The sequence below is a fragment of the Ascaphus truei genome, chromosome 1, assembly GCF_040206685.1.
Source record: "Ascaphus truei isolate aAscTru1 chromosome 1, aAscTru1.hap1, whole genome shotgun sequence".
Classification (NCBI taxonomy): Eukaryota; Metazoa; Chordata; class Amphibia; order Anura; family Ascaphidae; genus Ascaphus; species Ascaphus truei.
In genome coordinates this window covers 254,049,759-254,074,270 of record NC_134483.1, presented here as the reverse complement: position 1 = coordinate 254,074,270, position 24,512 = coordinate 254,049,759, and the positions used below count along the sequence as shown (strand labels likewise).

Here is a 24,512-nt window from a genome sequence, read left to right as displayed (position 1 = left end):
GTAATTGATGTTTTGCAGCACAAACTCCCCTAGGGAGGGACATCACGTGTTAGCCTTTTAAACATTGAAGGTGGGCGTGCTACAAGTCCAGTTTGTGTTTGTGTCATATATACATCTCATCAAGTTTGCTTGAGCCTGATAAGAAGGTCTATGTATAGGACTGCCAGGATGTACTAATAAGAATTATATTTGCTAGCTGTGTGCTTACAACGAAATATGTAGGATTATATTGCTCACTCCACTCCCTGCACCCACTCCCTGTTTCTTTTAACATTTGTATAAGTCTTTGCATAATTGTTTATTAAAAGCATTTTATTGTATTTCACTAAATGGTTTATGGGTTTTTAACCCAGGTATTGAATTCTTCCCAGCCATTTAATAGTATAAGGGAGTGTAAATAGGATCTCTTTTGGGTTACTCTTTAACCCTCCCCTGTGTTGGTTTTCTTCCTGTCCTGTTCTAGTGATAGAAAATCCATACAGACTAAGGGCTCTATGCAGTAAGCGTTGGCAAGGGTATTTTCGCCATTTTATAGGCAAAATTGGGTTTGAGATTCAGTAAGCGCCGATATGTGCTTGATTTCGGCAGGTTTCGTAGCCGTTAATTTTGTTATGGCCAGTCTGCTGGCGATAAGCCTGTTTTCGGCACTTATCGCCACTTTTTTAATTCGGCTGGATTCAAGTAGCAAAATCAGCTTATCGGGGCTGATCGGCACTAAGAAATTGAGAATTTATGGCCAATTTCTCCCGCCAACTAAAGTTGGCAAGTTGGAGGGGAGAACGATCGCTAAGGCTGCCGGAACGGCACTTAGAAAAAAAAAATCATCTGTACATCAATGGAGTCAATGGAGCGGGGACGTATAACATTATAGTACTGTTTATGTTCCATTGCTCACAATACAAATGTGATTAGCATTAAAGTGTGGGGGGCATTCACTGCATTGTGTCACACCTGACGTGTATTATTTGATTTACATTGTACTTTTATATGTTTTCATCATTTGCGTGTCACATTACTCATCATGTGATGATGTGTCAAGGGAAAATCCTATACTCAACTCTTAAAGGAGAACCTCACATCATATCACACATTTTACTGAACTGAGCGACAATTCTTTATATGATGTTACACATGTCACACATCTAACACATCCACCGTATATTCATGTTGCTTTACATTACACAATGCTTGTAATGTGTAACGCATCTTTAAACGTTCATGTACATCTTTCTTCTCATGTTTACATGTACTTTGGGTCCTCCCTTTTTCATGACGTCAGTTATTGGACACTCAATCACATTGCATGTTCATATTGTAACCGTTGCATTACAAGCGCTTCAACCTAACTTGTACACACATGTACAGTACTTAATCATTGTGACACCTTTCAAACTGATTCTATAGCAACTATCCTCATTACATAAATGTATGCATATGCACACGAGAAATCATTGTTGTGAACATGTGACAATAACATGGCTAATTACACATGTTACAGCAAACTTTTTCCACGTCAATCTCAGGCTTTTTGTCTAATTACATGACTGACTGTTGCGTTCAGAAGTGTTACATGCATTGCACATTACACTAATAATTTTCAAACAATGTTTGTACAAAGCTTCACGTTACATCATTGTCAAATATCATGATTCCCTGCTGAATACACAGAACAAATACTTCTTAGATCAAATGGAGACAGCTTGGGAGCCAAGTACTTTAATATGTTAATGTAACACCTTGCATTTTACTATATCACCTGACATCATCACATACCTATTTAAAGGACGCCCATTACCTGCTCATTCACAGCTACTCATTTCAAAATGTTGCGATTGTTTAGGAGACGTCTGAACATTCTTTTGCATGACATGCTTGCTGATGAAGAGAATGACATAGGGCAAGGGAGGGACAGAGCCAGGGACAGTGACAGGCACGCGGATACGACAGGGACAGGGAGAGGGACAGGCCGAGGGAGAGGTAGAGGGACACGAGATCAGAGGAGAAGACAGAGGAGACAAGTTGTGCCTCGTCCGCGTGTGTACAGGGAGAGAACCCTGTTAGATGGGATGAGTAAGGAGGAGATAGTAAGTCGCTATCGTTTGAGTTCAGCAGCAATCTCATCTCTTTATGAAGAGATAAGGGGAGATTTAGATTTTTTGACAGCCAGAGGTCGTGCAGTCCCTGGGCTTGTTAAAATGCTGTGCTCATTACATTATCTTGCTTCCGTGTCATTCCAGACAACTGTGGGCATAGTGGGCGGGGTCTCGCAATCTACATTCTCGCGGGCCTTTACCCAGTTTCTCTATGCACTCAATAGACGCGCTAGGAATTATATTCATTTTCCTACAGAGGCGACAGAGTGGCTGGAAGTCAGGAATGGCTTTTATAACATAGCAGGGATACCATGTGTGCTGGGTGCAATCGATTGCACACATGTTGCTTTGATTGCACCTAGTCAGAGTGAGCATGTTTACCGCAATCGTAAGCACTACCATTCACTGAATGTACAGGTGGTATGTGATGCCACGATGAGGATAATGCATGTGGTACCCAAATTCCCTGGTTCCAGTCACGATTCCTCTATCCTGAGGAACTCTTCAGTCTTCCATGCTTTCGAAGAGGGACATTTTGAACATGGTTGGCTGCTGGGTGAGTACATATTTGGATGTTGTAACACAAAACACATATTTGTTTACGAATGTTTTCATTGTAGAATCTTATAACTAATGTAAGCTTATGTGTGCTCCATTGATTATAGGTGACTCAGGATACGGAATTAGGCCGTAGCTCTTGACTCCAGTGCTAAACCCTCAAACTGAAGCAGAGGAGAGGTACAATGCAGCCCATATATCTACAAGATCTGTTATAGAGAGGACATTTGGCCTACTCAAGACCAGATTTAGGTGTCTGGACAGAACTGGTGGGGCTCTTCAATACAAGCCACAAAAAGTGTCAGATATTATCCTTGCATGTTGCATTTTGCACAATGTGGCACTCAGACACAATGTACAATCAGACATAGCTGAGCCTTTGGTAGAGGAGCATCCCACCCATTTCGCTGATGAAAATGAACAAACAGCCAGTGGTGGCCAGACACGCCAGAATCTCATACAATCGTTTTTTTCTTGTAAGTACAAACATATATGTTCCTAGTACTACTTTTATATATTAATTATAATATATTAACAATAATTTTATTTTATATAACCTTCTGTTAGGACACAGATGAATATGGGTTGCACACCTTTCTTTTCTCTGCTGTGTGCACAAAGGGATGTGGCACCGGTATGTTATTGTTGCACAGGTTATATAATCCCTCTTCCATTGTAAATTAGTTGTGTGTATTAGTTGTGTGAATACAACTGGTGTAACAAATCAGTAATATTTTAGCATTGTGTTGTTCCTTATGCAAACACAATACACATAGTATGGCCATAGTCATTCATTCTTGCAGTATGGTTACATACAATGTTATTGTTGCAGTGTAACATGTACATCCATATGATGTGTACACCAGGCTGGTTTACATTTTGAATGTGATAAAATATACATGGTGTTGCACATTTAACACCAAATACACACTTTGCTGTGTTGCTTACGGTACTGAAGATGGCATGTCAATCTTTGCAATTTATATATTGTTCCATTGTATTATAGGTATATCTCCAGTATGACTGATCATGGTATGTATATTTGCTGACATCTGTCATAAGATGTGCCTACCTCAATATTCGTATAATTAATTGAAGTAAAAACCCAACATATTGGTAAACGATAAATGTTACATAAATGTAGTTTCTGTATCATGTACATGCATTTAGCTACTATTGAGGTTTCATGTGCATTGTATTATAAAATGATTACTCCCATTTCATCACATTTAATGTATGTTCCCTTATAAATTCCATTAATGTAATATAGAGGAGTTTGGAGAGAAGGGGATAAATGTTGATATTTTTTTACTTACGGGAGGTCATTAATCACGGATGCAATTGACTGATCATAACACTCCATGCATGAATGCCTGTAATCACAACAATGCGTTGTACATCTTATATTTAGCAATGTAGGTGATTATTAATGCTATAAATTATTTGTCAACATTAATTAAACATTGTCACATGTGTATGTATAAGTCACACATGTGTGTTGATGTGACCTACATGTAACAAGTGTGAAACTGTAAACAAAAACACAATTGTGTCACAAATGTTACTGTAATTTTGCATTAATAATTTCCCACAATGACAATGTTGTTAATATATTTGGAATGTCATTGACGTCACTTCATCATTATCATGATGATAATTAACAAGTATTCTCAAAATATAAACGTCAATCACGTGCACATTAGCATAGGCACACTTTTTAAGACAACTGTTTGTGTCTGTATCAATTTGTGTATGATCCATGTATAACACCGACAAATGATAACAGCAGGTTTATTATGGTAGCTTATATCATCATATTGACTGTACTATGTATGTGTTGAACGTTTAATAAACACAGTTAACTATAGTTAGTTTGGTACATGAAATATACACATAAACGTACTTGATTACATGATGTTGACGTAATATTCATAACATCATGCATTGTAGGTGACCACAACATCTTGCCAATAACATTATTTGCAACAGTCCCAAACCATTTTATCAACATACCCATGTTACAAGCGATTTTTAACATGAAATGGCTAGTTGGTTGTAAGTGTCCTTTACATACTTTCGACAGTCATACGTTCCATTACACAATAGAATACACAAATGTGTTTGCAGAGTGGGAATGGTTGTGTGAGGGTTTGGGAGTCACGCCGCCCTCGGCGTGCTCCTCACTCACCTACAGCTCCGACGGAGATCCCCGCAGCACACACTCATCCCCTCACCGGAGCGCCGGTCACTGCTTCACGTGGGCGCGCGCGCGCACGCCAGGACTGCACTTCTAATCTCGGGCTGGCGGCTTCACCCGGTCACGCGCACGCAAACCCCGCTATACGGAGGCATGGCCACACGGCGTCGCTCCAACCCCTTAAAGGTACAGCACATCAAAACATTGCTGCAATCAAATGCACTCAGACTACTGGGCTTTATGGCTCCTCCCATGGGACTCATTCTGGACCTATCCCTGCGGTAGCCTGGCCCTTCCACACACCCCCACCTTGCTGCACTGCTATTGGACCCTCTCTCCTATATATACCTGGCAGAATCACTGACTCGTTGGCTGAGCATAGAACCAGTTGTTCTCACCATTCTCTGCCTCCCTAGTTCTCTTTGCAGACTTCCTCGTGAACCGAACCGGCTTCCGCTACATCTTCCTGTACCTCTGGCAACCTGAACTCGGCATACGGCTACACGACTCTCCGAACCTCTGGCATCCCGATCCTGGCTTATGGTAAACGACAACGTCCCTCTCTCCAACCCCGAACTTGGCAAACGGCCTTACTACCAACCGTACCTCTCCTACCCCGATCCGGAACCCCAGACCAATCTACTCTCAAGACGTGCCCACGTGGCTGTGGGTGGCGTTCTAACCTTTCCCACCTCAGCACCGCGGTCCCGTCTCGTTTGTGGTGAGCACATCCTTACATTATGCTCAGCCCACCAAAAATGGACCCCGCTGAGGTGGAGCGGACTTTAAATGCCCATTCTGCTCTTTTTACCAGATTAGAGGCTTATCTGGACCAATCTGATAAACGAATGGATGCTATACAGCAAAGCATCCACGCCCTTACTCTTCAAGTTCGAGGCCTCACGCGCCAATCTCCACCCGTGGCACCGTCGAATCCTTTCCCGATACCTCCGTTCACTCCAGAACCACGTATTCCTCCTCCCAAACACTACGCGGGGGATCCCCAAGGATGCCGGGGTTTCATTAACCAATGTCTCGTTCAATTTCGTCTCTCCCCCTCTCGCTTTGTGTCTTCTGTCTCCAGGGTTGGCTACATCTACTCCCTTCTCACCGACCAGGCACTGGCATGGGCCTCTCCCATCTGGGAACAACAGGGGGCTCTCACACAGGACATCGATCTTTTCGTCGAGGAATTCCGAAGAGTTTTCGATACTCCAGCACAGAAGTTAACGGCAGCTTCTGCTCTACACCACATAACTCAAGGAGATCGTTCGGTTGCCGTGTATGCTGTGGAGTTCCGCACTCTTGCTGCTGAGACGGGTTGGAACAACGAGGCTCTATCTTCTGCGTTCTGGCAAGGTCTGGCTGAAACTCTAAAGGATGAGCTCGCTGCACGAGATCGTCCTACTAACCTGGAGGAGTTAATCGCTCTGGCTATCCGTGTGGATCAGCGCCTACTGGAGCGGAGATACGAACGTTCTCATTACCGTCAACGGGTTCCAAGAGGTCTTGCTCCCACCTTTGTGGCTCCGTCACCTTCTTCCGGGGACATTTTTGAACCAATGCAGTTGGGGGGCAACAGGCTGTCTTCTGCTGAGAAGCAACGTCGGCGCACGGCCGGACTTTGTATGTATTGTGGCAATTCCACTCACGCCTTACCCCAGTGTCCCCACAAACCGGGAAACGCCAGCTCCCAATGAGATCCCGGAGAGTTTCGTTGGGAATACTGACCCTTTCTCCCATAGTCCAAAACATCCTTCCTACCAGGATAGTCTTGCCTATAATACTGTCTGGAGAGGGGTTTCACACCCGGGCACGGGCGTTCATTGATTCCGGTTCTGCAGGTAATTTCATTGATGAGACTTTTGCTAGACAGAACAATATTCCATTTATCAACAGGAGGACGCCTGTAGGTCTGGAGGCCATTGACGGTCGACCTCTAAATCCGGCATTCATCACACTACAGACGGTACCTCTTCTACTGCAGTTCGTCGACGTCCATACGGAGATCATTACTCTCGATGTAATCCACACTCCCTATGCTGAGTTGATTTTGGGTCTTCCTTGGCTCCAACTTCATAATCCTCGCATCGACTGGACGGATCGGGAACCTGTGCAGTGGGCTACTTCTTGTGCCAAGACATGTACCAGGGTTTTCCAGAAGATCGGTGGAGTATCTACCATATCAAAGAAGATCAACTCCTTACCTTCTGTGTACTGGGAATTCCGTGACGTATTCGATAAAGCACGTTCCGAGGTACTACCGCCGCACCGGTCTTTTGATTGTCCCATTGACCTACTTCCTGGAGCATCTCTTCCCAGGGGAAGATCCTATCCTCTCTCTCTTCCAGAGACAAAAGCCATGAACATTTATATTGCCGAGAACTTAGAAAGGGGTTTCATCAGAAAATCTTCCTCCCCGGTCGGAGCAGGATTCTTCTTCGTCAAGAAGAAGGACGGTTCTCTCCGTCCATGCATCGACTACCGGGGTTTGAATAATATCACACGCAAAAATCGATACCCTCTGCCTTTGATTCCGGAACTCTTCGACCGCCTCCAGGGAGCAACTATCTTTTCTAAACTGGACCTGAGAGGTGCTTACAATTTAGTAAGGATACGAGAGGGGGACGAGTGGAAGACTGCTTTTAACACCCATGACGGCCACTACGAGTACCTGGTTATGCCATTCGGTTTGTGCAACGCACCAGCAGTTTTTCAGGATTTTGTCAACGAGATCTTTCGGGACATTCTTAACACATTTCTTATTGTTTACTTACTGCACCGACACACTTTATTCGAGCAAATACCCGGTATGTACCTGGCAGATACCTGGAATGCGCCGCTCCTCACCTCTGACAAGCCCCGTTGCATTTGCCTTCCCAGCCTGGGTTCATGCCTGGCTGACGGGCGGCTGATCTGTTAAATGATAATGATTAGGATTTAATAGGCTGCAATGCTTCGCGTTTCTACCAGATGGCATAAATTCATGAATTGTAATGCAGTATATATATGTACTGTGCAGTATTGCAGCCAGCGGGAATAAAATGCTTCAATCCCTGCCGGAAAATAACTCAATGCACTCGGGCAGAAAACAGTCACAAACCTCAATACACCCGGGTATACCCGAATTCGTGGGACTAGCCGAGCTCGAATAAAGTGTGTCGCCAGTGTAGATGACATCCTCATCTTTTCTAAATCCGTTCAAGAACACATCAACCATGTTCAACAAGTGCTGTTACGCCTTCGGGAGAACCATCTCTTTGCGAAATTGGAGAAATGTCAGTTCCACCTCAAATCGGTGGCGTTTTTGGGATACGTTATCTCTGACTCCGGTTTCAACATGGATCCAGAGAAACTTAAGGCTATTTTGGACTGGCCTCGTCCTACCACTCTCAAAGCCGTGCAACGCTTTCTGGGTTTTGCAAACTATTACCGACGTTTCATCCGCAATTTTTCCTCTACAGTATCTCCCATAACGGCTCTCACTAAGAAAGGTGTAGATCCTTCATCATGGTCTGAAACCGCCATACGGGCATTTGATCTGCTAAAAAAGGCTTTTGTGTCTGCTCCCATCCTCAACCACGCGGATCCTAAACTTCCATTTACCTTGGAGGTAGATGCCTCGGACATCGGGGCTGGGGCCGTCTTGTCACAGAGGACATCTCCTTTAGCCAAACTGCATCCATGTGCCTTCTTTTCGAAGAAATTTTCGGCCGCAGAACGGAATTATGATGTCGGGAACCGGGAGCTTTTGGCGATCAAGTTGGCACTAGAAGAGTGGAGACACTTCTTAGAAGGTACTGAGACACCCATAACCATTCTTACAGATCATAAAAACCTTCTCTACTTAGAAGGGGCACGTCGTTTGAACTCTCGACAAGCCCGCTGGGCATTATTTTTTTCTCGATTTAATTTTCTCATCTCCTTCATCCCTGGCTCCAAGAATCTAAAGGCGGATGCTCTGTCTCAACAATTCCTTGCTGAAGACAAGTCTGAAGAGCAGCTAGAGACAATTATTCCCTCTAGATGTATCCTGTCCGCCAACTCGTTTGATATTATGGGCAAGATTCAATCTGAGCAATCACAGATTCCTATGGGGCTCAAGGTTCCGGAGGGAGGACTCTACACCGCACTGCAACATCGCAAGAGTGTCCTCGAGTGGTGCCATTCCTCGAAGTCGGCAGGACACCCAGGGATACGGAAAATAACGATCTCATCCAATGAACTTTCTGGTGGCCAGGGATGTCTAAAGATGTGGAGGAGTTTGTGAAGGCGTGTGGCACCTGTGCTCGCAATAAAGTACCCCGGGTTAAACCTGCAGGCCTTCTTCTTCCCTTACCCATTCCAGACCGTCCTTGGAACCATATTTCTATGGATTTCATTGTGGAGCTCCCAGACTCCAAAGGAAAGAATACCATCCTTGTGGTAATTGATAGTTTTTCCAAACAAACTCACCTGGTGCCCTTGAGGGGTCTTCCAAATTCCTCCAGGCTTGCGGACATTTTTATCCAGGAGATTTTTCGTCTTCACGGAGTACCTGCAACCATCGTCTCTGATCGTGGGTCCCAGTTTGTGTCAAGATTTTGGAGAGCCTTTTCTCGGAGGATGGGTATTTCACTTCATTTTTCCTCGGGTTACCACCCACAGACCAATGGGCAGACGGAGAGGGCCAACCAAAACCTGGAACAATACCTTCGGTGTTTCATAGCCGAGACTCAGGATGATTGGGTGGATCTACTTCCTTGGGCTGAGTTTACTCTTAACTCCCTTCACAATGACTCCACTCAAGAATCGCCCTTCTTCATAAATTGTGGCTTTCACCCTTCCCGCCTACCCTTCTCTCCTATACCCTCAGGAGTACCAGCAGTTGATAAACGCATCTCCCGCTTAAAGGACTTATGGACAAGGACTCAGGAGAACTTAAGGGTGGCTACTGGGAGACAGAAACTTCAGGCAGATCGTCTTCGACGCCCGGTTCCGGAATTCGTCCCAGGAGACAGTGTTTGGCTTTCCTCCAGGAACATCCGTTTAAAGGTTCCTACCATGAAGTTAGCACAAAATGCAAACAAGAGCCGGGCGCTTACCTTACGTGTTGTGTCAGGGTGGGGGGTACAGTATGATGCTTGAATAACAAACCAAATGGAGGTGGTCTCTCACAATGGAGTCTGTTAAGGATCCCTGTGCTCGACCCCAGAAAGGGGTTTCCAAAGCCCTTGTGGGATATAGAGAGAGAAAGAATAGGGGGAGCAAAAGGGTTTAGAGCATATTAACCAGCAATAACAATCTTAATACAGGTCACTGTCTCTGGAGTGTCAATATACAGATGATAAATCAATACTCACACGGCCCTGTGTGAGCAAAGTTGCATAGGGGTGTCTTGATTTTGGGGGTCTGGTCTGTCCACGTAGTTAGTGGGGTTAAGGGTATACATAAGTGAAGCAATAACCATAAACACTTACACGGCCATGTGTAAGCACAGTTGTAGAAAGGTATCTGTGGTATACACCTAGATTGCCCGTCCAAAGTAATCCCAGGGGTGCTGTGCACGCTGCTGCTGGCAGGCAGGGGGTTAAATACGGGTCTCCGTCACGGTTCTCCCGTCCTGGGGTTCTTTCCCTCCCCGTTTCAGCAAGGGTAGTGAGTGAGGCAAAATTACAGTGTGATATCAGCAATGGTCTTTAAAAACGTAAACGTTTATTAAACATTGAATATTGGAGCTCCATTTCGGTGAAGACTTTTGAACTATTGGGGCTTCCGTAGCTGGTGGAAGCAGTTGCAGACACAGCCGCGCCAGGAACCGCCATCTATTCCGACTCCGGACGCGGAGGAGAGTGCGGCCAAGGAACATCTGCGAACCACAGCCACGGGAGCACGCCGGGACAGTGTTATTTTATGTGAGTGCATTTGTTGTGATTCAATATTCAATGTTTAATAAACGTTTACGTTTTTAAAGACCATTGCTGATATCACACTGTAATTTTGCCTCACTCACTACCCTTGCTGAAACGGGGAGGGAAAGAACCCCAGGACGGGAGAACCGTGACGGAGACCCGTATTTAACCCCCTGCCTGCCAGCAGCAGCGTGCACAGCACCCCTGGGATTACTTTGGACGGGCAATCTAGGTGTATACCACAGATACCTTTCTACAACTGTGCTTACACATGGCCGTGTAAGTGTTTATGGTTATTGCTTCACTTATGTATACCCTTAACCCCACTAACTACGTGGACAGACCAGACCCCCAAAATCAAGACACCCCTATGCAACTTTGCTCACACAGGGCCGTGTGAGTATTGATTTATCATCTGTATATTGACACTCCAGAGACAGTGACCTGTATTAAGATTGTTATTGCTGGTTAATATGCTCTAAACCCTTTTGCTCCCCCTATTCTTTCTCTCTCATGAAGTTAGCACCTAAGTTTCTCGGTCCCTTTCCTGTGGTCAAGAGGATTAATCCTGTGGCTTATCGTTTGCGTCTTCCACCTTCGTTGAAGATTCCTTCAGTCTTTCATGTTTCCTTACTTAAATCTGCATTCCGGAGTTCTCGCTTTTCTAAGTCCACGGCATCTCCACTTCCTCTTCTGGTCCAAGGTCAACAGGAGTACGAGGTTCAGTTTATCCTGGATTCTAGGATCTCCAGAGGAGGGTTACAATATTTGGTTCACTGGAAGGGCTTTGGACCTGAGGAGCGTTCCTGGATTACCCACTGGGATCTCCACGCGCCTCGCCTCGTCCAGGCTTTCCATCGCAAGCATCCCTCCAAGCCATGTCATGGACGCCCGGAGGTCGCCCCTGAAGGCATGCCCTCGGCGTGCTCCTCACTCACCTACAGCTCCGACGGAAATCCCCGCAGCACACACTCATCCCCTCACCGGAGCGCCGGTCACTGCTTCACGTGGGCGCGCGCGCGCGTGCCAGGACTGCACTTCTAATCTCGGGCTGGTGGCTTCACCCGGTCACGCGCACGCAAACCCCGCTATACGGAGGCATGGCCACACGGCGTCGCTCCAACCCCTTAAAGGTACAGCACATCAAAACATTGCTGCAATCAAATGCACTCAGACCACTGGGCTTTATGGCTCCTCCCATGGGACTCATTCTGGACCTATCCCTGCGGTAGCCTGGCCCTTCCACACACCCCCACCTTGCTGCACTGCTATTGGACCCTCTCTCCTATATATACCTGGCAGAATCACTGACTCGTTGGCTGAGCATAGAACCAGTTGTTCTCACCATTCTCTGCCTCCCTAGTTCTCTTTGCAGACTTCCTCGTGAACCGAACCGGCTTCCGCTACGTCTTCCTGTACCTCTGGCAACCTGAACTTGGCATACGGCTACACGACTCTCCGAACCTCTGGCATCCCGATCCTGGCTTATGGTAAACGACAACGTCCCTCTCTCCAACCCCGAACTTGGCAAACGGCCTTACTACCAACCGTACCTCTCCTACCCCGATCCGGAACCCCAGACCAATCTACTCTCAAGACGTGCCCACGTGGCTGTGGGTGGCGTTCTAACCTTTCCCACCTCAGCACCGCGGTCCCGTCTCGTTTGTGGTGAGCACATCCTTACACGTTGTTATATATAAAACACACCATGGCATATAATGTTAGTACTAATTAAAGAACACTCAATACATTTTCTAACTGCACTGTTTAGCAACATCATTATGTTAATTAAGTGCTTATGCAATATAGGCATAATGGTATCACATTTTTAATTGTTTGTTAATAAGCGCTGCAAGCAATATAAAATTAGTTCCATATGTAGTATAGTAGTCGGTGGCTCCTCCTCACAATCATCTCATATAACGTTAGACTCTTCAGAAATCATACATTGATCCGATTGTATCTTCCCCGAAATCTCTGAAATACAGCAAACACATGATGGTCAAAGATGGCACCTTAATATATATGTATCCGTGACAACGCGTTACACATCTCTATATGATTGTGTATATACACACGTCAGTCACTTATATGTTAGAAGTACAAGTTTACTAGTATACATCATTATGTATCCTTTTGTTAATTTCGTAGCACGCATAACTATGTATATGAACTTTACGTTGCCTGCATACATAATAATGTGCGCGCACATCTTAGTGTGCGCACGCACTTCACGATTGGGTCGACAAAGTGTTAGCGCATGCGCTAAACAATGCATACGTTGTGCGTTCAATACATGTTGTAACTACCATGAACCATATAATATTTATTTTAAATCCAATGAAGGCCAAAATACATTCGTTCTAAACGCGTACTTCTATAATCTTTTTAAACAAACGTGTGTGGACTGAAACAACGTCCGATCACACAATGATCGAATCCAATACGTCTGACGTCATGTTAAGGCAGCGTGAAGTGCACGCAAACAGTCCTCCCACAGAATGAACATTGGTCTAACGCTCAGTGCACGGCCACAAACACAGACGCGCGCGCATGACACAGTGCAGTGACCGTAACTATAACAAACCGACACAGCCAATAGCCTTTGACGCGCGCACGTCGGTTGGGGGCGGGCCTTACATCCGTAATCCTTTTTAAGGACGCCTTGGCACATGACAAGGGTCCCACGTCATACGTGGCCGACCCGTTTTTTTTTTTAGATGTTGCATGATAAACAAACAGGTGTGTGTTACAGTTATGGTAACATGTTGCTATTATATGTTTTAAGAGATAGGAAAGTAGGTATATTTCTTCTGTGAGCAATGTGTACTAATCTTTCTGGTTCTACTATATTGTAATAGGAAACAATGTGTTTGTGATCGCTACATGTTATGCAGTCTGCAATGTTATGCTGTATCCACGCATTTAAAGTAAAAATGGTGGTTAGAAAAAAAAACTTTTAACGGTGAGTCAACGCATAACGATTGTTATATTTACCATTCTTGTAGAAGTAACACTTCGTCTGCCTGCAACTGGTCGCTGCAGAAAGACAATGCATTTGCATCCATGGTTGACCCAACCGCTGAATCCTGTATGACACACATCTCCTCCATGAGGCGCTCATAGGAATCGCCACTGCCTTCTTCAAACAATTGGTCCGGAGGTACGTTCATTTCTTCGGGTACCCATTCGAATGCGTTTGCAGCAGAAAGGCTTGGTAAAAAATCGTAGTAGTTATGTTCTTGTAGAATGTGTGTTTCAGGAATGGAGGGTAAAGATATTGCAGCAGGTATCGATTCACACGGAACAGTAGTAGCGGATCCATTGCTATTGTTATTAGGAATAAATATGCTATTTATCAGAAGATATGTGCCGTGTTCCGTGGTGATTTTAAATTGCGGTGCAATCTGCCAAAAACCATACCTTTCATGTTGGTTATCCTGCACACGTTCAAAACATTCATTAGTTGATAAAGTGAATCTTACAGAGGATTTAAAATTTCGCGCCCGCCCAGGTTCTTGGTAATAAGGATACTTTGTTCTAATCAAATCATAGATCTGGCCCACGTTGGCTTTGTTTTCCGCAGTTGATATGATAGCCTCCGCAATCATAATTTTATACCCTTTGTGTGGATGGCTGTTCAGAATTAAATCCTCACCCATTGCAGCTTCAGAAATAATGTGAGTGGACTTCTATGTTCTGTGTTCAGAATGTGAAACTATTTCAATGTTATCTATTTTGTGTGTTCAATTCAAGGTCAGGATAAAAGTTACATCTTTCACTCCTTTTTCCAAACACAAATTCGATAGTGTAGAAATAATTGCCAGACATTTGTGGTTTCTGATTGCCATTTCACTGTGAAAGGCACATTAAGCTATTTTTATCTACTTTCTCAAAACAAGTGTAGAATTTTAATTAAAAAACAATGTGGGTGAGGAAAGAAACAGTGTTAGCATTATGAAAATAGTGCTTACACAGACATATAATGAGATATACACACACACACCTGCAAATGTTTTTGTCTGGTTTTTTTTGCAGCATTTCACTGTGTATCTTTATGTCTGGTTAACTCCCTGTCTGCATCACAGAGTTTAACTACGTGTGTATATGTAGAGATATATATATATATATATATATATATATATATATATATATATATATATATATATATATATATATATATATATATATATATATCATAAACACATACATATATATATAGTACAATATACATATGTATATGTCTCTAAAACCAACCTTTAAATGTGTGTGTATATTACAATATTTAAGGGCTTATATGTAAAGAGGGATTTTTATATTGTTCAGATTTATTTAAAGGTTAAAATATTACAGGGTTACTATGTTTGATGGCCTATTAAATTCACCTGTGTGCAATTGTGATTTACCATCAAACAAGGCCTTTTTTGAGTTTAGAAGGGCTGTAGTGTTACAACCAATAATATATCTATGTAATCCAGTTCTACACAGAACATATTGATGGCAGTAAGTAGGCCTTGTATGAAACCTATTTAAATGGTGATAAACATGAGTGAATTATGTGAATAATAATTATTTTAGGCCCATACTGTTATAGGCTCACAGTAAGTATATTTCACAAACATTAGGCCTGTATTATTATAATACTGTGTTTTCACAAGGAAGCATGAAGTGTATGTTTTCAGAAAATACATCTATACCAGTTGAGATAGTTAAAATTATATATATATATATATATATATATATATATATATATATATATATATATATATATATATATATATATATTATATATATATATATATATATATATATATATTATATATATATACACACTGTGTGTGTGTACATATATCCATACATACTACATATATATTACTAAACATTCACAGATATGTTCTTGAAACCAGTACTCATACATGATGAAAGGACAACATTACGAATGTTCAAGCAAGGTGAAGGTAAGTAATATTTTACACTTAATCCTGCTGTACACAGACAATAAAGATGTTAGCAGTTAAATAGATGTTTGTTTTTAATTGCATGTGAATAATATTAACATGCAATGATTAGATCAAATAACTATCAAACACACCCAAATACAATGTTTTGCAGGTAAGTCAATGGCAGCTTATCTAAACATAGCAACTGGGTCATGTTGGACCATTACTGAACAGATGATTAATACATAAATATTAATAACAGTATTCATTCATTAGGACTGTTAACATTTCCAAAACTTCACGTGTACAAGGACATACATGAATGTTTGGAAACAACAGGTCTTCAGCATACATACAATATTCATTAGATAATCTGAAGTCAACAAAACAAGGCCAAAGACATATTTACTTAATTATAACATTTATTATTTTTTTCCTTTTGAGAGCGAGTCACAGGCCTGCTTGTTGTCTCTTGGATTTTTCTTTTTCGTTCAGCTACAACTTTAGGCACAACAGAGCCAGTTTGAGTGGCCTGTGGCACTTCACGGGCAGGGCTTGTGGCCAGTGACTGTTCACGGGCAGGGCTTGTGGCCAGTGACTGTTCACGGGCAGGGCTTGTGGCCAGTGACTGTTCACGGGCAGGGCTTGTGGCCAGTGACTGTTCACGGGCAGAGCTTGTGGCCAGTGACTGTTCACGGGCAGGGCTTGTGGCCAGTGACTGTTCACGGGCAGGGCTTGTGGCCAGTGACTGTTCACGGGCAGGGCTTGTGGCCAGTGACTGTTCACGGGCAGGGCTTGTGGCCAGTGACTGTTCACGGGCAGGGCTTGTGACCAGTGACTGTTCACGGGCAGGGCTTGTGGCCAGTGACTGTTCACGGGCAGGGCTTGTGGCCACTGACACATGTGACCAAGTTGGTACACAGTGCACAACTGATGGTTGGTCCGTTTCATGTTTGGGTTTTTTGGTTTGTGTCCAAAAACTGGTCAGTAGTAACTGCTTGTGCATTTTTGTTTTTGGCGCCTCCTTTGTAGGTGTCAGCTCCAGAATTTCTACAGATGGCAGCGGTAGGATGTTGTCAGGAACATGCAGAGAACTTTCAGCTACTTTACCGGTAACATCCCGACCTGGGGAATGAACATCAGATGACTGGGGTGAAAAAGTAGTAGCATGTAAACATCCATCCTCTGATGGTGTAAAGCTGAATGGATGTGCTGCTGTAGTCATTCTCAAGTGATTAGCTTGAGATGGCTGAACAACTATTGCTTCTAATGACGTGTTCATTTTTTGCATTTGTTTAGGCACTTCAATGAACACTCTATGGAGATGTGACAATTGTGATATCGTTTCTTCCTGCAGTGATATCATCCTTTCGTGCACTGACATCAGATCTGAATGGCGAATATTTTCTGCTTCAACAATTTTTTCCTCAGAAGCAACTATTGCATCGTATGTGTTACTTGATGGACGATTTGCCTGTGTAACTCTTTCAATGGGAACCTCGTCATGGTCACTTGATTGCATTTCTGTGTCTATGGCGGCATCATCATCATCATCATGTGCTATAAATAAATGTACACATTATGAAATGGCATGTTAATCTCTGCTGTTTTACTATGTAATTATACTCTGTGATAACTAACACCTAACATGTTTCCATACGTTTTATAACGTCACATTAAAAACTACCTTGACTTACGAATTATGTTTGGACTCAGTATGAAATAAGAATGAATGAAAAGTTGCTCAAAACTCACAACTCCTACATGATACTTAACATCACAAACACAATGCAGGCATACCCCGCATTAACATACGCAATGGGACCGGAGCATGTATGTAAAGTGAAAATGTACTTAAAGTGAAGCACTCCCTTTTTTCCACTTATCGATGCATGTACTGTACTGCAATCGTCATCTACGTGCATAACTGATGTAAATAACACATTTCTAACAGGCTCTATTGTCTCCCCGCTTGCGCACAGCTTCGGTACAGGTAGGGAGCTGGTATTCCTGTTCAGGACGTACTGACAGGCGCATGCGTGAGCTGCCATTTGCCTATTGAGCGATATGTACTTACTCGCGAGTGTACTTAAAGTGAGTGTCCTTAAACCGGGGTATGCCTGTACATGTTGTCTTAAAAAACTTCATTTTCACTGACACTAAGTAATCCTATTTAAAGAACATGTGCAAAACAAATAATGAACATGACAACATAACATATAGAAGTGAACATATTATATGGGCACCACCTCATACACTCACCTTCTAGGTGTGTTGAGCTGCATGACCCAGGTGAAGACACTTGTTCCGTCTCAGGTGACACATGTCCTCCAGGGGCAACTATATATAACAATAACATCAGTTGTTAATTTACATGTGTAAATATTGAACATAGAGTTACTGTATGTTCAGTATTTATGACTAACTAACAGCATCAGTTCCTTAACCGAAAATGTGTGTGTGAAAGTGAACATAAATAGTTGTAATAACAATGTACATGCCTGTGTACTTAGGACTTTTGAGTTCAGTAACATACAACATACTATGTTTCTGCAGTAATGCGTTAGGATAAAATTATTAATTTTGTACATACAATGCATATGTTGTGTAGTCATATCACTATAATAATGTACATAACTATCATGAGATGAACATTCACAATGGTTATCATGAAGGTGGTCATATTGGAAAAAGAATCGTTTTTGGTAGAGGATATGTGTGATACATTAATAGAAGCTGTGGCACACCTGAATGTAGCTGCCACTCAACAACACAACACATGCAGTGTGTGATAATGTGGTGTTGATATCAGTTCAACTATAGATGTGAGTGAACGAATGTGTGACGTACGGTTTCATAACTAATGACTTGTTGGGGGAATTAGTATCTAGAGTTAACCTTTCAAATGACTGTGATTACCTTCTGTTTTGCTAGTCAGGTTGTAAGAACGGTATTCCCTCCCCCAAAAACAGTAATCAGCCAGACCTTTCAATTACTTCAAGCAGGTGAAAATAGTGTCAACAAAGTTGACCGTAAGATGACCCTGTAATTTGGCTGTGTGCTGAACCCCACCCCCTCTGTTGACGTGTATGCTGTGATGACATATTCATTGCAGCTGCTTTAACACAATGGTAGAGGAGCAAAATAGTCATCTGAAGTGTGCAAGTTATGAACACAATGACATAACATATGCTACGTGTGCCTCATTATGCTGTCTGTATATGACATAAAGCAAAAAAGGACCTTTTAATAAACAACAAGACATTTGTTAGTGCAAGTGATGTTTGTTGGCCGTTGCATGCAATATATTCGATGCATGATTTGAATAGCCAGTAATGTCGTGTTTGTAGGAGTTAAATAAATAATATACACATTAATATTATATATATTTATGTTCTGCACCAGTACCTAGTAATAATTTCTCATTAGCATGTCTTACACATGTGTGCTACCCTGTTGTTCCCCATCTTCGCCCACCATAAATTGCTTCCACTGCAGCAAAGCATTGTGGGAATTCACATGCAAATGACCACGCAATGCCACGTGGTATATTAGTTACTGCTTTTAGTAGGACTACAACATATATGTATAATTTGATATATATATATATATATATATATAGAGAGAGAGAGAGAGAAACAGACATATACATATATAGATGTAGGTATGCTTATATTGGGAAGACAGTATAAAAAGCAGCGGAAATGTGTAAAATAACTGTAAGCAACGACACGCCTAGTACAGTAACATTTCTCACCTGGTGGAAATTGTGAGGGATAAATTCCGATGTCCCTGTCACCGGCCAAACCCTCCAAGACGACGGGAAGTAATTTTCCCCGAAGCAGCTCCTCCAATTGAGTTAATATCAGACGTTGTGGTGGCGGCCCACCTCCAGTGCCAGAAGCATGCACGCGTTGGTCTTGTATTTTCTTTTTTAATTTAGCCCTAATATCGTCAAATCTCTTGCGACAATTCATCTTGTCCCTGACACGATTCCCACACGCATTTACACCAATTATTATTGTGTCCCACATTTCTTTTTTGCTTGATGAACTTGTCCGCACTTGAAATACATACAAAATATATGACGTTAATTCATAATAATACAACCACCAGTTTCCTACACTGCTAGCTGTTTCAAGAGATAGCAAACATGCTGTTTTAGGTGTAATATGTGAAGCACATGAGCATTCACTACTAAACCTAGACATGTAAGGAAGCTTGCATTAATATTGTATGCAGTTATCGCAAATTGAACGCCTGAGTTTTCTTGTCCTTGTAACGCATGATAAAAAGATGTGTTTCCACAACAATTAACATAGAAAGATATTATGGACCCATATTTGCATATTAACAAAACTCACATGACCTAGGATCACATGTATTTGAAGAATAAATGGAAAGGTACACTTACCTACTAAATGGCCATACAGACTGTCATAGTGCTCCAGAATCCCAGTGACAAGAGCTGTATTTTCCTGGTCATTGAAGCGAGGATTACGTGGATGCTCCACACGTTTCTTCCGAGCACGTTTAGGCTCAGAGCTTGCCTGCTGCTGACTGGACTCTCCTTGTTCCAATGGAAGAGACTCCAAAAGACGTCCAGCAGCAAGCACCCCACCACCAGACACACCAGCAGCACCAGCAACAGAGCCACCAGCAGCACTCACACTGCCACCAACAGCACTCGCACTCCCAGCAACAGCACTCCCACTCCCACCAACAGCACTCGCACTCCTAGCAACATCACTCCCCTGAACAGTACGTTCACTCCGACACGTACTCGCACGAGTAGCACTACCACTCACACCAGCATCACTCTTCCCACGCTTTGCGGGCATAGTTACAGCACTCACAAAAAAACAGAAAACAAATGTACAGCCAATCACACGAAACACTTCCACATAGAAAACAAGACAAAGATGTAAACAAAACAACAAAGGACAAAGCTCTCACAATACACAACAAGTCTCTCAGTCAATATGCAAATATTAAATCGCCCAGCTCTGTGCGTCTCTCTCTCTCTCACTCCCAACAACACAGAGAATGATTAACAGTACACGTTGCCTTTAAATATGGCGCGCTATCCAATACATGCTTGCTTCGCCTGATTCAGCAAGATTTTTGATTGGCGAACCTAACAGCACCCCGCCACGCACACCGATACACCTGTGTGTGATCGGCAAATCATCGTGAGAGTGGGCGGAATGGTTTTCGGCTTGATTCTGAAGGGATTCGGCACTTACTGCATACGGAGAGGGAAAATCGCCAATAACATGGCTAATCGGTAAGCTTGCCGATTTCACATTTTCGTCGCTTACTGCATGAGGCCCTAAATACAGAGGCCCAGTACTGGTGATATTCATTAGCGGTGCTGCTTTTCTTGGCAATGTTTTTCAGGGTACACACCTCCCACAATTCTTACAGTATTCTTCTACATCGTGGGCCATTCGAGGCTAATAGAAATGGTCATTTGCTAATCCTAGAGTCTTTTCAGTGCCGAAGTGGCCATGATTGTCATGGAGAGATCTGAGTACCACTTTCCTATATGTGTTAGGGAGTACCATCGGCTTGGTCACTGTGTGTGAAGACCTTTTTGCAATTCTAAATATTACCCCACTTTTGAGCACAAAACTGGGCCATTGTATCATCAGAAATCGGCTCTCGGGATTTGTTCCAGCGATGGTTCTTACCGACTTTCCCTATTTTAGGGACATCCACACCTCTTTGATGCCTGGATCTGTCTGTTGTGCTTTCTGGTTTAACATGGGCAATACCTCCATGGTTAGTTCTACCAAGGGGGAATACATAAGGGCACTGCTGTGGGGGAGATTCCCATACTATCTGCCATTTGGTTCGAATTTTCAGTCTCAACCTGTTTACACAATGCTCGCACTGTGGACACAGTGATTTCTTTGCACTTTGTCTGTTTCCTGGCCATCTCTAGGGATTCGAGATAATGCGTCCGCATCAATATTCTGTCATTCTGGTTGGTACTTCAGGCTAAAATTATAGGGGGCCAACGCAGCCAACCACCTGTGACTTGTGGCATCCAATTTGGGTGAGAATAAGATATGTCAGAGGGTTGTTATCCGTATGCACCATGAACGTTGCTCCGTACAGTTGGCCATGCAATTTATCTACTACTGCCCATTTCAAAGTCAAGAATTCAAGTTTGTGCACCAGATATTTCTTTTCAGAGGGAGCCAATCCTATAGTAGTGCCCCCAACCCATCCATGCTTGCAACCACATGTAATATGGATGAATTTTGTGGGTCGGCGAATTCTAATACTGGGGTGTTAGTGAGACATGTCTTTACAAGTTTGAATGCCCATTCGCACATGGGTGTCCACCTATTTCCAAAAGGTTTGTTCATTTTGAAATAGTGCTGACTAGTGGCACCTTTGGGTATGCTGCACCCCGCGTCGGTGGGTAGCCTTTTGTTAGTTGCGTCAAAGGCTGCACTACCGCCGAAAAAAGATTCACGAACCATCTGTATTACCCACAAAATCAAGGAAGGACCGTAGTTCAGGTAATTGTCTCAGCCTATAGCCGTGTCAGCCTTTATTTTAAAGCGGCGTATGCCGAGCCGCTCTGAAAACCACGGCCAGCCGCGCTCTGTTTTCCAACCGTTTAGAAATGTACTCTTTTTTCGATTGATTTTTCTATCGTGCGCTAAAAATTGCATTTTAGCATTGACTGCAATACCGTCTAGAAACTCAAGTGGGCGATCACGAGCTGTTGTCTTAAAAGTCTAATAGCAATTCAACCTGCAGCCGTACATTTCTGCAAGTCTGTATGTGCGCGCACAGTAATTGTAAATTTGAAGATTTTTATTTGAAGCAGAGATTAATTAACGTTCCGAGTTCATACTGTATACAGTAGTATGAGGCTCCTTAGCCACACACATAAAAAATGAGGACACATACTGTACTGTATACAGAATACTAAAGGGAAAAGAAGTACAGTATTACAAAAATATAACGTTGCGTCTTCTTCCGAATATAAAATATTTTTCCCGCTCATGTGGATTGGAACCTTGTCGAAACGCATACTGTATGCGTGTCACCGCATTTGTATATGTATTATTTATTAATCAATACTTTTACTAGGCTTGCTCTTTTTTCCTACTGTTTTTATTTTATGCGCATGCGTGTATGTCTCATTGGAACTTTGTAAAAACGCATTTGCGTGTTCTCACATTTCTGCGCATGCGTGTACTGTATGTCTCAATGGAACCTTGTTGAAACGCATATGCGTATCATCAAATTTAGGCGCATGCGTGTATGACTTCTCATTCAATTTGAATTTAAAGTCTGAAAAAAAATTTTTTTTTGCTTCTCGACATGTGCCTGCATAACAATTCTTGATATTCTGAGAATCAATCACTACTGTATCTTTTTAATTCTACACTAGTAATGTACGTACTTTATGAGGTGGGTGGCATACTGTGATTTTTATTTGGGGGTGTGGGGATCAAAACATTATGGTGACTGTAACAAGGGACTTATCGCTGTTCAGGAAATGTGCCTCTAATCAAGCAGTGTGGTGGTTAACTGCTGGTAGTCAATTAACCAACACCACCTGGCTGATTAGGTTTCTTAGAAAAGCTTGCCCTTGAAACAGGAAGAGAGATTGTTCCTGAGTCTCACAAGTTGTGGGACTGACCATAGGGACAGATGTCTTGAAGCCTGCCAGAAGAAATAGCACGCTGCCTGCAAGACACAGGGGAAAGAACCTCTAAACCTGAATGCTGACACAACCTGAGGAAAAAGACAGCAACCCAGGAACACAAAAGACTTTCCCTCCAACTACAAGAAACAGATAAGACTTTCCTTTAAAAGACTTTTGGTATATCTGCATATACACTGGCGACACACTTTATTCGAGCTCGGCTAGTCCCACGAATTCGGGTATACCCGGGTGTATTGAGGTTTGTGACTGTTTTCTGCCCGAGTGCATTGAGTTATTTTCCGGCAGGGATTGAAGCATTTTATTCCCGCTGGCTGCAATTTTGCAGAGTACATATATATATACTGCATTACAATTCATGAATTTATGCCATCTGGTAGACACGCGAAGCATTGCAGCCTATTAAATCCTAATCATCATCATTTAACAGATCAGCCGCCCGTCAGCCAGGCATGAACCCAGGCTGGGAAGGCAAATGCAATGGGGCTTGTCAGAGGTGAGGAGCGGCGCATTCCAGGTATCTGCCAGGTACATACCGGGTATTTGCTCGAATAAAGTGTGTCGGTGCAGTATCAAGATATATGTTTGGGGCTGGGAGACATGCTAATCTAAAGGGATTTGTGGACTGCATAGGTTTCACTAGAAATACTCCCAAGTGGAACAGAAGCTTTGTTTGACCCCTTATTTGCATATGTTTGGATGATTTCTTATGTTAAAGAAACAGGCGCAATAAAAGCCTTACTTAATTTCACCTTACAAAAGTCTCTATTGCAAACCTCTGTGCACGTCCTCCTACATATGGTGTCAGAATTGTGACTGAGGTGGTCCTTGAAGTTAAAAGGGGCCCCGGAGATTGCCTGTGAATTTTTTTTTGTGCTTTTTGCCTACAAACAGCCTGAGCAATATAAACAAAGGATCTCATGCAGCAGAGACCATAGTTAAAGGGATACACACCCAGGCAGGAAATCTACACTGCACTGAAACCCACAAAACCACAGATGGACTCTTTCCCCCGATTCCAAGTGTTTGAGAGAGACTGTGCTTAAGCAGGTAAACCTTATTTGCCTATCACAATAAAGTGTAATATGGTCATTGAAATAGGGGTTTTGCTTTCCAGCCATAGTCAGGATTCAAGAAGTT

At 42.9% G+C, this 24,512-nt stretch overlaps 1 protein-coding gene and 1 long non-coding RNA gene across 2 annotated transcripts in view; one reads left to right on the top strand and one right to left on the bottom strand.

Moving 5' to 3' along the window:
• LOC142496307 (uncharacterized) overlaps positions 1–24,512 on the top strand; it is a 316,897-nt gene that overhangs the window by 256,685 nt on the left and 35,700 nt on the right. The window lies entirely within an intron of this gene.
• On the bottom strand, positions 11,360–22,699 carry LOC142468438 (uncharacterized). The gene is made up of 4 exons (XM_075575049.1): positions 19,437–22,699; positions 17,942–18,019; positions 16,429–17,239; positions 11,360–11,432 (listed from the first exon to the last, which is right to left on the bottom strand). The coding sequence occupies exons 1-4, from the start codon at positions 19,888–19,890 to the stop codon at positions 11,360–11,362; spliced, it is 1,416 nt and encodes a 471-aa protein (XP_075431164.1). The 5' UTR covers positions 19,891–22,699.

Bases quoted from the DNA above. Each gene is read 5' to 3' on its own strand.
- LOC142468438 (XM_075575049.1), bottom strand. From the start codon at position 19,890: ATGTCTAGGTTTAGTAGTGAATGCTCATGTGCTTCACATATTACACCT. The intron at 18,020-19,436 runs GTGAGAAATGTT...TGTTATATATAG, and splicing joins TCCCTCACAATTTCCACCAG to TTGCCCCTGGAGGACATGTG. The intron at 17,240-17,941 runs GTGAGTGTATGA...ATTTATTTATAG, and splicing joins CAGCTCAACACACCTAGAAG to CACATGATGATGATGATGAT.